This window comes from Oratosquilla oratoria, chromosome 41 (assembly GCF_046742065.1).
Source record: "Oratosquilla oratoria isolate Oo_2021 chromosome 41, ASM4674206v1, whole genome shotgun sequence".
Lineage (NCBI taxonomy): Eukaryota > Metazoa > Arthropoda > Malacostraca > Stomatopoda > Squillidae > Oratosquilla > Oratosquilla oratoria.
This window is the reverse complement of record NC_134817.1, coordinates 30749325-30764696: the sequence shown is the minus strand read 5'-3', so window position 1 is coordinate 30764696 and position 15372 is coordinate 30749325. Positions and strand designations below refer to the sequence as shown.

Here is a 15372-nt window from a genome sequence, read left to right as displayed (position 1 = left end):
GAAGCAACAATTGAGTTTCTCATCACAAGAAACCCATGGTTCCATGGCAGCCAGAAGTGGTGCTTGTATTCTTCCAGCATTGGCTCCTTAACCTCTTCAATATGAGTCAAATTCTTGCAGGCAGCATCACCTGCCTAATGCACAGTGATCCAATGATGCACCACAATACTTGCGTTATAAAATATAAAGTACAGATGTATTACTCATTCTCTTTCATTCTGAATATTAATAACCACAGAAAATATGATCAAACCAGTTCACAAAATATGGGGGTTACTCAGCTACAACTACAAAATGAATATAATCAAATCTGCAGAGGCAGCATCCTCATATACCCACTCATGCCCCATGACACCTATGTAGGCAACATCGTACTGAAAGGGTTAACCTTTGAATACAAATTCTGACCTTTAAACTGTTAGGGGATCCCTTGATTTTCTGTTTCTCATGGTTTATTTTCTGTATTATAGACAACCATGTAGTAATATATTGCAGTATTTTAGTTTGTATCATCTCCCTACCCAGACCCTCTACTTTATGGAACCTATGTTAGTGGATAAGTTTTAGGAAGAATGAGGTACTTTGGACTAAGGTGTTGTTTTTGTTTCAGGCTTCAAGTGCCCCATCTGTTCCAAGCTGGTTTTGCCGGATGACTTGGAGTGTCACCTCGTCATCTGCCTCACTAAGCCAAGGATCAGCTACAATGGTGAGAAGGTTTCATGAGGTTTAGTCAAATTATCATGAAGGCATTTTTTCCCTCTTGATCTATATAGAATACAGAATGTATGACTACAGTGCTTTCACAAGAAAGTGATACTTTTCATTTTATTTACAATATTGTACCATATGATTTAATTAAGAAATGAAACAGCACTGAAACTAAGTTCCACCAGTGGTAAGACCTCCCAGGATACCTCACAGATCCATACTCATACATACATACATACATATACCAAGGGCTCTTTCCCCCTTACCAGGGAGGTAGCCAAAGCCAAAAGGCATTCCACTCCCTTCCACCACCCCTTCCTCTCATCCTGACTCCTCATGGATGACGGGTCACCCCTGCATTTAACCCATCACCCTGGGTCATAAGCAATGCAGCAAGACACAGCACATCCATAACAGGTCCGATTCATTTAATTAGTGATCCCCCCCTCTCCATCCCCTCATGCAGAAACATTGAAGATGGGGAGAAATCCCTTTGGGCTGCATCAAAATATCATTCACCCATAACTACTCCCTAACACCCCCATCCCCCACCCACTCCTTTCCATTCATCACTGTATCATCCATACACAACCATTCTCCATTCAGCCTTATCTTCTGCTTTCTCCCTTCCTTCCTCAACAGACATCCTCCTCTTGCTCAACACCCTTTTCACCCCATCCGTCAATCTCATACTTGGTCACCCCCTCATGTTCACTCCATCCACCTTGGCCTTCTACAATTCTGTTACTAATCTTTCTTGAGTCATTCTTCCCATGTGTCCAAACCATCCCAATACTCTTTCATCAACCTTATCTCCCATCTCCTTTTCCACCCTTGCTCTCCTCCTCACCTCCTCATTTCTCACCCTGTCCAACCTTGTAACTCCTACCATACTTCTCAGACATTTCATCTCAAACATATTTAAACTCTTCCTCTCTTCCTTGTTTTTGATCCATGTCTTTGCCCCATCCAGTGCTGTCAGCACAATTACCTCCCCATCCATCCTCTCTGCAACCATTCCCACATTTTTGGTGAAGGCTATGAAAACACATAACCATTGAATTAACCACACACACTTTAAACCAAAACATGATCTATAAGCTAGAATCATTCAGCAAGATAACTATATCAGCATAGTCAGCATTTAACGTCTACTGGTGTTTACTGTACTCCATACCTGCAGCTGCTTGTCCTGTGGAAAAAAAATTCTCTGGACACCTCCCAGTTATAATCACTATATATTTGATACACCAACTACAACCAATCCTAAAAATTCATTTATGAATAATGAGTGATGCTTTGAATTCCACTGACTAGAAAGCTGCAGCTCTACATCACCTAGCAACGGTACGTGTGCCCTCCCATAGGTCTCCAAGAAGAAACATTGCACTATTGTTTTTGTAGTTTTAGTGTAGGAGGGAACAGTGAAAGGTACCTGCATATGGTAGTCCTGCAAGATGGGTGCCAGAGAGGGTAATTTCCCTGATGGCCATTTTCAAAACATGTCAACCTCCTCAGCTCTGTCTAGAGGTGCAGCCTTCAGGGGCTGACACTTGCTCTTCAGACTAGGCCTGAGATTTCTCTTACAATTTCATTTGCATTTCTTTCACCTTGAGAGCTGACATCTGGCAACTACTTTCTTCCTTCTACTATCAGACTATGAGATGCAATCCCACACTAATAAGACAGGCAACAGTCTAATACTTTTTCTCATAGAAATCCATGGGAGGGCCTTAGGACTGTTAGCTGCTGTGGGGCTGCATGTATCCAGTCAGTGGAACACAAAGTAACAGTTGTTATCATTTTAATGTGGGGCTGTTTCTGTCACCAGCATGTAGTAGCGGTAGTAGGAGGGGAGGAGGTGCCAGCTTTCCAAGAGTAGAAAGGGGAGGAAATATAGTCAGAGTTGATAGAAAGATATTTTGGGCCCAATCCAGAGACAGAGTATTATCCCCTTAGGGCTGCAACTTCAGATGGAGGTGTGGGTGTTGACAGGTTTTGAAGGTAAACAGCAGAAAAATGGGGAGGCAGGGGAAGGTGACAATCATACTTCAGCTTAACAGACAAACCATATAAGGGAAAATTAGAAAAATTGGAACAGCTTTTAATAGAAGAAATGTTCAAAGGGATTTTGGTGTTCAAATCATTGAAAGGATGGACAAAAATTGACAGATGACCTTGTTTGGAATAAGAGAGCAGCACAAGGTCACAAGAAGGAATAGAAAATGCTGCATGCCTATAGCATCCAATCTAGTGATGGACCAAAAGGTCTTCAGTCATTATGATCTTCCTTTGTAATCCTTTGTATAGAGGCAGCTTATCCTGCAGATGTGTAAACTTTTTAGATAATCCAATAAAAAAAATTATAAATTAATTTTAGAATAAGTTTGATGAATAGATGATGATGCCTTAGAAATTACTGGCTGGAAACCTATCTTCCCACAGTCAGTGGCAATCTTTGGGAACTATGGCCCTAACTCTGGGAAGAAACATTGGACTATCTATCTATATACAGTGAGACCTCTCATTAACGGACGTTAATTAGCTGTGTTTGCGGTGTTTTTGCTGTGTTTTTGGTGTTTTTGATGCTGTTGTTTAATGCGTGCAATCACTATGCCACCCAAAAACCACTCCAAAACACCGAAAACACCGCAAACACAGCTAATTAACGTTCGTTAATGAGAGGTCTCACTGTACCAAGGGCTTTTTTCCCCTTACCAGAGAAGTAGCAAAGTCAAAAGGTATATACCCACTCCCAGCCATTTCACTCCCATCCACACCCTTTCCTTCCTCTCATCTTAGCTCTTCATGGATGATGGGTCATCCCTGTATCCTGCCCATTGCCCTGGGTCAGAAGCAATGTAGCAAGATACAGTATATCTACAGCAAGGCTGCTTCACTTTATTGGTGACCTCCCTCTATGTCCCTTCATGCAAAAAAAGAGAAGATGGGGAGAAATCCCTTCGGGCTTCGTCAAAATATCATTCACACATAACCACTCCCTAACCACCCACCCCCAATCCCTCACCCTTTCCCTTCCTTGCATCAAAGTATCATTGATACATCATCATCTATACATTGGATTATTATAGTATTATATGTGTTATATTAGTATGGGTCTGAGGAAGAAAGTAATTGTCACCTCTAGCACCTGTAATGTTCTTAATATGTGTATGCAACATGATGGATGGAACAAATTTATGCCAGCCCATTCGCAGACAATACCAGGATTATGAAAAATGTAAGAAGTGAACCCTGAATTGGGAGAGTGGTTAGTAAAGATGTGTAATATATGTTATGAGAAGTAGGATATTCAAGGTCTGGAAGAAAGCATGCATAATGCCACTGTATGAGGGAGAAGGTTGCAAGTTTGATTGGAAGAACTGTAGGTGTATAGCACGGTTATAACACAAAGGATAATGAGAGGAAAATGAGAGATTATAGAAAGAGAATAATGTAGTTTTCATCAGGAAAGGAATGGTCTTAATCAAATGTTCACTCTAAGACTTCTCAGTGAGAGAACATCTGAGGAAGGTTAAGATATTTTGTGGACCTGGATAAGGCATGTGACTAAATTGTTGCCTCGAGTATCATCTGCAACCCCACAACAGCTGGCAATGACCCACAAGCCCTTGCATTGCTCTACGTGGGAAGAATTACTGGACTCTTTGTCTGTGTTGTATTAGTGTTGGCCTGTTTCTGTTTTAGGTTTACAATAGTAAGAGGAGGGGAGCAAGTACCAGTTGTTAGCTTTCCTTGTGGTTTAGTTGCTGCCCTCCATCAATGATCGTAATGTTTTTCTCTTTTGCAGAGGATGTTTTAACAGAAGATAAGGGTGAATGTGTGATATGCCTGGAGGATCTGTGCCAAGGGGATACCATTGCACGACTTCCTTGTTTATGCATCTACCACAAGGCCTGTATAGATGAGTGGTTCCAGGTGAGTTACTCCCAAAACTGATTTGAACAGGTGAATATGAATGCATTGGTGTTGAGGAACCTTAATGTTAGAGATGAATAAAGTAAAGAGGTATGGAGTGGCAGGAATTAACTGTAGCAGAGAGATGATAGCAAGCATAATGTTTAACAAGGTTAGATTATAAGGTAAATAGTGGGAGGGTATTTTATAGGGCATTGATGAATTATATAGAAGTGCCCAAAAAGAGGATTGGAAGAGTTCTGGATATAAATATGTTCAAAGGAGAGGACACTGGATTGGCTGATCATCTTGCTGAGGGAAAATTGAAAGTAGAAGTTTAGAAGGTAAAAAATAAATGAGAAAGGCAGAGATGTGCTAAAAGTGAGAAAGTTGAATAAGGAGAAATAATACAGGGCAAGGTTGAAAGATATGAATTGTATTGAAAGATAAATGAGAAATTGGAGTAGAGGAAGGAGGAAGTGCTTAAAATGAACAGATGTGGTGTGTGATACAAGAATGGCGGGAGAGAACAGAAAGGGAAGCAGTGAATGGTGAAATGAAGAAGTGAAGGCAGTGGTGGCAAAAACAAGTAAACATGTGAGTAATGGTTACAAAGTAATAAAGCATGTTAAAGCTGTAGAGTGAAAAAGGATGCCAAGAGGAGATCAGATGTGGTGTAAGGTAAAATGTTTGGTAGAGGATGTTGAAACATGAATGTAGATGGTTTCAAATGTAAATGCTAGATCATTTACATAAGTTTTAACTCCAATTCTAGACAGGATTGATATGTTTGCAATGAGATTAGACTCTTATGTGAAGTACCAGTAAGGTACATTTGTTAATTATTAATTTACTTTCATGATTTCTGTTCTCTTCAGGTGAACCGATCGTGCCCTGAGCACCCGTATGACTGAGGACGCTGGAGGAGTTTAGCAGTGTAGTATGGATTGCCATTGTGCCATTAGGCTCTGCTGGAGTGTGTGGTGCTTTACCGTCCTCACTATCTTATCTCGTGGCTCAATAACTCACATTAAAACTTGACTGTTGTGTATGGCTCTTTCCCACGTCTCAAAATCATGATGACACTATACAGGAAAGTGTGCCAGTCTAAGTTAGCCAGTCAAGAATTAGTTTTTTGTACTCAAGTTTTTCATTTCAATTTGTTCAGGAATATGTTTTATGTTGTAGGAGGAGAAAGTGGTAGAAATTTTATTTTGGAAGTGTGTGGTGATAATTATCATATTCAAACAAATTGAAACTTTTTATGTGAAAGAAAATTGATATACTAGTTCTGCTGGTTTACAGTTATTTTGAAAGTGAGGATGGACACCAGACATCCCAGTAAGGGCCTTCACTCAACTGTTAGGCATTGTCGAACTTTTCTAGGGACTTAGTAGCCATATTGATGTACCTTGACGGACTGAAGGATGAGGGTAAGGTGAGGATCAAGTGAATTGTGATCTTAGAAACTACATTTTATCATGAACACGACTAGAATTAAAGAATGAAGAGGACCTGAGCAAGAGAGAAGATGGAGTGCCTGTCACCTGACCAGACTTGTGCTGTACTACCTGTGCCTGGACTTTCCTTGTTTGGCAACCACAACCGCATTGTGTGACGGTTTGTGCTGCCTTGTCGGCTGGAACCTGTGGATTTGGGCAAATTTTTGTTGGGGGTTCCTCTGCCCATGCATGGTCCAGCTGCACTGTGGACCCATGGGAGATTTTGCAAGCTCATCCACATTATTGCTAAGACTTTAGTGGTTGCAATATAGATACCATGTATCTGTCACGAAAACTATGACCATATGTAAAGTTGTAGCTATACAGTATATATACAAGAAAAATTTGTCTTAATACATTTTTTTCTTTATTTTTCATTATTATATGAATATATATATATGTATATGTATATATATTTATATATATACATATACATATATATATATTATTTTTCTTTCTTTTTCTTTTCTTTTATTTTAACAAGTCCCACCAAACTTCATTCAGTGCATGTTGTGAACAGGTTCACTCATGTACAACAAGACTTCATTTCTCAGCTGAGTATTCCATTGGTCTTCTTATTCAGCTGTTTAGTAGGAGTCCGTTTAAGGTTGTTAGTGGTCACACAAGGAGTTGCTCATTATGCCTAGACAGTGATTTTCTTTTTCAGCTTCATTGTGTGGGTTGCTGAGTATTTGAATTGCATGTGCCATTCTGGAAGTTTTCGTCTCGGGAATTTACAAAATAATGAAATCCAGATCGTTATTATTAATATTTTATTACTATTATTATCATTATTATTTTTACTTATGTATTTTTTTTAAGCCAAGTCAGCAGATGGCCAGTAAGGGAACAAAGTGAGGCTTGTTAGCAAGGCAGAAGCTAAGTATTGTGGCCGAAGGTGGTGTTGCCAGAACGGCTGGCCGCATTGCAACTCATTCAGTTCCTACTTAGCTCAGATAGGAAATGGAGTCACTCATAAAGAATTGACAACAATTGCAGTTGGGTCTTCAATTACCATGTATATTAGCAAGATCTCATTTCATTAGGTTTAATAAAAGCCTTAGCACTCAGACTCTGGTCAGATTTGTAGATGGATTCAGTAGAATCACTGTCTTGGTGAAGCCACTTGCTTCTCATCATTCAAAGTATCAGACAGAATAAAAAAGATGGGTCAATTACCTTCATGTTAGAAGTAAAAGTAATGCTGGTAGTGAATATTACGTTTGAACACTATCAGCATCACGCAGAAATGGTGTAAGAACCATTTGCTATGTTTGCCATTCCACAGGCAGGCTAGGATTGGATTCTGATTATTGATTTTATTTTACTATGAATATTTTTTCCCATTCATTTTTTCTCATAGTAAGTCCATTATTTGAGAGTAAGTAAAGTGAGGAATCTGTAATGCCATAACTTATTTGCTCATGTATCTTAGGTACTGCCCAAAATCAGTGCAGTTGACTGAAACACTTTGTTTCTTGAACATTTTTTTCCCCACTCTGTTCTTTGAAGGTAACAAAGTCAGGTCAAACCCCAAACTTCCTCATCCTCACCTTCTCCTGCCAGTTGTAATATGCTACGGTGTCAACTTGTTTCTTTTTCAGTAGGAGTGCAGGAGAGATAGACTTGTATATTATCTGCACATGTTCTTTAAGAGTCTGACATTTGATCTTTTATTGCTCTCTCTCTCTCCCTCTTATTCCCACCCCAACATCTTTACCTCTTCTGTCTTTCATTCCCACCTACTCCCTTGGCTGTACTCATCCCCTACCCCACCCTCCTCCCTTCTCCCTGACCTGCCCCTCCATTCTCTTCCTTTTTCCCTTCCCATTTCCTCCCATCGCCCCCTTCCCCACTCCACATCTCTCTTTTTCCCTTTTCTCCTTCCCTACATTCTCTCAGTCCACTTTTGTCATAAAAATCTGTTTCTCCTGTCGTAAAAATGTGCATTTGTCTTTCATTATGTCTTAACAAATTCAGGATAAGAAGTTTTGTATTTAGATTTTTGAAGAAGAAGAAGAAAAGAAAATATTGATGTTGGTGGCATTTGAAATTGTTTCAATTTTCCTGAGGGTGGGGTTTAGAAAATTGACTCTTTTCGCTTCACCATTGCTATTTTATTAACCCCTTGAACATAGTTTCATGCTTTATAGATTTACTTCTAGCTGATGCTAGACAATTTTATTCAGCTAAGGGGCAGCCCCTTTAATTGAAAGGGCTCTTGGTTTTTTTGAATTCTTTTCTCTCTGGGGTCTGTCTCTTGGCTGTACAAAAAAATCTTTTGTAAGCAAGAATAAAATTTATAATGTATGTTACCACATGGGGTGGTTGAAATGCCTGCTGTGAGTCATTGTATTAGGGAAAAAAAAAGAAAAAAAAAAAAGAAAAAAAAAAAATGTAAGTTCTGCAGCCCCAGACTGATCCTTTATGCTCAACACTGGCAACCTCATCCAAGCACAGTATTTGTTGCTCACTACAATGGTGGAATTGCAGTTAGAGAAACCTGAACAATAAGTCCCTTACTTACAAACTTCATTGGTTCTGTAAGACTGTTTGTAAGGTCGTTTTGTTCCAAAGTCCAACATTAGGTACCGCTAGTGAACAGGGAACAATGCTGACTGTTGTGAATGCTATGTACCCCTCCCCTTCCCCATAGCAGGATGCTAATTGAGTCAATTTCTTCATCACTTTACTCTTGTTTTCACCATCACTGAAGTTATGCTTTCCAGTCATGATGGCGCTAATTCTGCTTACAAAATCACAAGAGGGAACTGTATGCTGTGAAAGCCAAGACAGGACTGGCTAACATGGCCTGCAATTTCCGTCAACCATTCTGCTGCCCTTGAAGCAAAAAACTAGTAGACCCTTGTTGGCATAAATGCTAATGCCATTGACTTAAGACCGCCTGCAATGAACGAAAATTAAGTATAGATATATTCTAGATATTATATGGCTAACTTTGTTTGCATACATAGAAGTTCATAACTTGAAAGTTTGTATGTAGGGGACATAAGATAAATTTTTTTGAGGCTCATGAGTATATAACTTAGGAGAGAGGGTGTCAGCATACAAAGGCAAAATACTTTTGGGTTGATTTTTGAAGTTATTACTTTGAAACATGATATATAGCAATTGTAATTATGTTTGATTAATTATGGATTTTGTGTACCATTTATGAAGTAGTAGTAGTAGTAGGTATGTGAAGAATCAGATGATCTCAGTCTGCTGGTCCTGCAGTTCTGTTCATCATCGTACTGTGTTTTGAAAACATTTAACCAGCATTGATACTACAGAACGTATAGGCTAACAAAAAAAAAATTGAGATATTTACAGATATATGTGCAGAAACATTTATACTATATTTATGAATAGTTCATGTGTCGTGAGTTTTGTTACATGGGCTGGGTATGCATCTCCAGCAAGAAAGGAGGAATGCAGATGCTGGAGTAACATATTTTTGGCCGATACAGGAATGTTACACTTGGTTTGGAAATCTATTAAAATGTTTTAAATTTTATTTTTATCATTTCTATTGGTATTGTTGTCAAGTTTCATTGTTGTAAAGATATTGTAGTTGAGTTCTTACTTTGAAGGAAACTGTTTAGCCTTCATTTTATATGAACTCTTGTGTTGGATATATTTCCTTTTGCGTAATTTTGTGAAAGGATATAAATGAAATTTATTTTACTCCTAAAATTTAATGTTGATTGCAAAAAAAATATATGTATAATAATTTCTTAGGGGTCCTGTTTTATGGAAATCTAATTGTGGTTGTGTGACCTTTTGTAATGGTGTTAAGGAAAGTGTAATTTCCTGTTGATTTGATTCAAATGCTGGTCTGAGTAGCAGTGCCCATGTAATGAAACTGAAAAGTATATGGCTGGTTGATATTTTAAGGTCCTATGTATCAATTTAACTAAAGGATTGTCATTTATATATATTTTCCTGTAGATACAAAATTTGTTTCAAGATTTATATTAATGTGTAAAGTATTTTTGTATATGAATTTGAGTAGTCTAAATGCAACATTAAGAGGGCATTTATAGTAGTTTAGTATGGTACTTTATTACTCTATTTGATATCAGTAATACGATGCTTATGTAAGATTTGATTATTTAAGAAAATGCAATATGTTTTTATTTGTGTAAACTGGAATGATTATTGTTATTGTAGAACATGATTGCGCCAGTCATTTCCCAGAATATATTTACTTTCAGCATCTGTTGCATTTACATAGTTGTTTTCTATGATATTGTGCCATAATAACAATGTAGTTTCTTAGTCCAGATTTTTTCTTTTCTTTTTTCTTTTTTGTTCCATATTATTTTTTCAGTTACACTGTTTTTATTGTTATTAATTGCTATAATTACTATTATTATTTCAGTTTCCTCTTCTTTTCTTTTCCTTGTTTCTTCCTTCTATCTCTCTTCTCTGGCTTTATCTTTCTCTTTTCTCTCCCTTCCCCTTACCTTCTCTTTTTCTTTTTCTCTGACTCAGTGAGACCAGCAATGAATACTGCCATGTAGTGGTGGATCATCCTGTGAGACAGATGTCAGAGGGAATCTTCTCCTTGCCACCTATCTTTAGAACCCATCAACACCCTCACCTCTGCTAGGAGGTGCAGCCTTATGGAGCTGACACTGTCTCTAGACTAGGCCCAAGGTCATTCTCTCACCAACTTCTTATATTTCTTTAACTTAAGGAGACCTTGCAATTGGTGACTACTCCCTTTTTCTTACTACTATAAGCTGGTGACAGAAGCAGTCCCACAGTAATATAACATAGATAACAATTCGACATGTCTTCATAGAGAGATCAATATGTGGGCCTAGGAACCGTTGTCAGATGCCATGGGACTACATGCTAAGTTGAGGCAACTCCCCCCTCCCTCTCTCTTTCTCTCTTTCTTTCATTACCATTATTGTTATTATTTTCATCATAAAAGTTTTGTGTTCAAATTACATACAAAATCATAAAGATTCTTTAGTATTTCACTTGTGAATATGTTTATAAAAGGAAAACTTTCTGTGGACAGAGGCTGAAGTAATTTTGAGAAAAAAGAAAAAAACAAAAACCATTCTTTGAAATACCCATACTCACATCTTCAGTAATAAGTGTACAGTGTTAAAAAAAAAACACTCCCTTATTTCCACCCAAAGTTTTGCACCTTTACTGCTACCTGTACCAGAATATGGACCTTGCCATATTGTTTTCCCATTTCTCAAGCTATTTCTGCATTGTCAATTGCATTTACCTGTATACTATGTCAGGTTATTTTGCAGCCTGTGTCAAGTAATTTGTACCCTGTGTTGTGCAAGTCTCCCAGTATATTGTGGGCCACTGATTTTTTGTATAAAACCAAACCTGGTTTCATCACATGTTTGATGGAGAAGTAGTCAGAAGCAGAAAGAAAATATTAATGTTTATGGGATTTTAAGTCTTTGGTATCTACAGAAAAGGAATAGCTTCCACATTCTGAGTTTGCATTTGTACTATTTATAGTTGTGACAGGAAGTGGATTAACTTGGTGGATTTGCTAATTGCCATACTTGTAGAAAAACTTGCTGCTGAAGCTGTGGGTGATTGCTTTCTGCACTTGCTAGTGAGTTTGCCTGCTTCGCAATCTTTCAGCAGTTTAGCCTGCAGCTATGGACTAGTTGTGCTATGATAGGTGAACTCACTACAGAGGTTGTTGGTGTATTGCTTGCTGGTCAGTACTTAGAGAAAACATCTTGCTACATTGGTTGTGAGTGAAATTATTTGAACTTGTTGCAATTGGCAGTTTCAAAATTGAGTCTACATAAGGTCATTCAGATTTACTTAACAAGTTATTTCATTAGAACCAGCCAGCCTTTGTTATATTTACACACACATCACATGAATCTTGAGCAATATTTATTCAAGCATTTGCATTCACCCCAGCTTGCTAACAATTTGGCTCCAACAACCTTTCCTATACTGTACAAACCTGCCATTTCATTATGACTAAATCATGATAGCAATTGCTATGACACTAGGGGCTCATTCAGGATTTTTCCTGGATAGATTAGATTACATATTTGTTCCCCTTTTTCTTTTCACTAAAATTATTTATCTTCATGAATTACCAACATTGGTAGGGACACTAAGTTCTGAGTATAATAGTCTAGGCATGGCAGGGGTTTTTAAACAAGGTACTGCATTGTTTGACCAAGGCTGAGGAAAACATAACTTTAACCACACATATCCTTCTTACTAACTAGACAGAGCTTTACAGGTTTTCATACAGTGATATGTTGTAAGTTTTTTACCCTGAGTGCCACAAAATGCCAGTACACCAAACAAGGACACAGAAAACAAGTTACTAAGTTATTAGAAGTATGGAGGGGCATCCTAGGCTGCCCAGATTATCATCATTAATTTCATTCATTTGAAGGTGAACTGATTGCATTTACTGATCAGAAAGTAAGAAATGGTGGAGAAATTTGTATATTCAGATGTAACACATACTAGGTGTAGGATTAATGTAAATAGTGTAGATCTTTTATAATCAAAACTAGACATAAAACTAGGCCTTGTGTACATTTTCTCACTACCATATGCCAGCTAGTTCTTGGATTGTTGATTTTTTTTTTATCAGGAAGCTTATGTCAGTTCACACCTTGTGAAGTAGCTGTCCCTTTCTCCCCTTTCCTATCAAAGTTTCCCAAAATATTTCTTGTACAGTTCATGATGATGTTGGAACTGTTGCTAAGTTGTGGATGTACTGTATTTCATGGGAACAAGTTGGCTATGCAGATGGTATGTTTTTCATTTTTTCATGGAGGTATAGTAACTCACTTCAAGGTTGTAATACAAGTGCAGAGGGGCTCCACTTGCTCATTTGCTAAAATGTAAGAGCTCCAACAGCTTGTTGGATATATACAGAATATTAGATTTGGAAAATCATACAATGATATTTTACTTATTATTTACAAATTGAATGTGTACATGACCCCCAAAAGAAAGCAGACACAGGCAGTAATATATGTTTCTCTCTCTCTCTCTGTCTTTTTCTTTCCATCTCCACTTCTTTCTTGCTCTCTCTCTCTCTCTCTCTCTCTCATACATCTTGCCTTTATTACTACATTTAGTATATTTTGGGTGGAGGTGTGGGCTTATCAGTACCCACATTGGAGCACCCCAGTCTTGCCTTGTGTCCAATTAATCTTTTGATCCTTTTACTGATATTGCTGTTGGCAAACTTAGGTATTACATTGCTCCTCTCTGTGCCCAATTCCTCCACACCTGATTCCTTGGGTATACATTATTCTATTCATGTTATCAGCAGGCTACATTTGTTAGCTTGTATCATGCATCAAGGTCATGCCTTTATTTTATTTTTTTCATGTCCTCTTTTTCACTAGCCATGAGTGAGCAGATGATTGCACCAAACATTTTTTGTATACTGGGTTGTAAGAAAGCTTTGTCAAAGCTTGTACCTTTTTCAATGTGTCTCTGTCTTCATTCTTCTGTCTAGTTGCTTAAAGCTAATACAATAGACCAGAGTGAGTATCCATGGGGGTTAAGTTCACAAAACCCTTGTAGATACAGAATCAATGGATACGGGGGTACACAACTGATGGTAAAAATGGGATTAGGTTAAGTCCTTTGCCAGGCTGAAGTAATGAATATCCCCAAATCCCCTAGGAAAAAATTAATAAATATTTAGAACATTGGATAATTGTTGAAATAAAAAAAATTAACTAATTCTATGTTTATTATGAAAATATACAGAAGAAATAATTTCCTTGATAACCTATCTGTAATCTTTCCAACTGAAAGTAGGCCTGTACTGTTGTGCAGCTGACCCAAAAAAGTTAGAAGCAAAGTGAGCTTATTTTTTTTAACCTGAAAGAGCACCCTTTTATGGATATAAATCAAGCATTAATTTCTACAAACATTGACACCCTTTTCTTTATCAAAGTTGTCATAATTGTTATATGTACAACACAGATTCTCATTCTGTTCCTCTCTTTAAAATGCAGTATGACATAGATCACGGGAAGAAAAAAAGGGGAAAAGGGGATATTACTCTGTACATATTCAAAAGGAGAAAAGATAAACTTTCCAGGTATACTGTGCCTGTCATGAATCTCATTTTGAGGTCCTACAACCTTCTTCACCTCATCCCCTTCTAAGAGGATAACAGAATGTCAAGGAGAGACTTGGGGACAGGACATCTTGAGGAAGACCAGCTACTGCCCCACCACATCCACGTGGTGCTCCTTGGGACCTATTGTATTTACATCTGGGGTTACCGAGAGTGAAAGCAATTACTGAGACTGACAGTTTATTCATTCAACTTCAAATGTCCTTCCCACTATTTAGTAATAACTATTCTTTTAATTCTAAAAAGTTTTCTGGCAATGGTGTGTGATGGTTAGGGCAGGAGAATGTAATCTCTAGAAGGTTCCAGTCAACCTGTATGTTTGGAAGCAGGCCCAGTGGTCATTCTGTACAGGCAGCAGCCTGTATGACTTGAGTAATCTCTTGTGTATCCACCCTACTTACTTTGCTTGGGGAGAAGGCAGGGAGAGGGACCTGGTTGGGAGCCACCCCTATCAAGGTCTCTCAAATGCTGTATCAGTAATAACAATGGTAATAATCAAATGGCAATGACAGGGAGGGAACAACAGCCCTCCCAAAATGTAAGTCCTTCTGTTGTAACCTGTTAAGTTTCTTTATGAATGAAGCAGACACCCTCAAACCCCACATACAGTAGTTATTGCATTCACATGTTATCAAGAAGCACAAATGCTTCAATTAGTGACTACAACCCCAACTCCACTAAATGACACTGCATTCCCAAACCTGCCCAGACCTATCAGTCGCCAGTTTGATGCATGCTAAGATGTAGTGGACCCTGATTTGGACTGTCCAAGATGGTTAGTTCTGAAGTCCACTAACAGTGAGTTATGAACAAATAGAGGGATATAGCAACTTTGAAGATGCATGTGGCAAATTGCTCAATCCAGTATATGAACACACACAAAAAACTAACACTAGAGGTATATCAAAGTACTCAATATGAGAAATTCAATTCTTAGTAAAACCCTGGTAATCACCCCACATATCACATACATTTAACAACAGTGTGGTAGTAGTCCACATTACACCACTGCAATACCACACAGAAGAAATAATGGAGAGAATAGAAGGCAATTAAAGGTGATATCAGGTTAAGACAAATGTATAGCACAAAGGTCAGCACGCCAACAGCGAC

The 15372-nt window shown here is 38.1% G+C and overlaps 1 protein-coding gene across 1 annotated transcript in view; it reads left to right on the top strand.

The window, feature by feature from the left end:
* LOC143021199 (uncharacterized) overlaps nt 1-13981 on the top strand; it is a 61747-nt gene extending 47766 nt beyond the window's left edge. Inside the window, exons 2-4 of the mRNA XM_076178531.1 lie at nt 611-706; nt 4520-4647; nt 5505-13981. Of these exons, the coding sequence (XP_076034646.1) occupies nt 611-706; nt 4520-4647; nt 5505-5540 (260 nt within the window). The 3' untranslated portion in view covers nt 5541-13981. The remainder of the gene's footprint in view (nt 1-610; nt 707-4519; nt 4648-5504) is intronic.
* The last annotated feature ends 1391 nt before the right edge of the window (nt 13982-15372 follow it).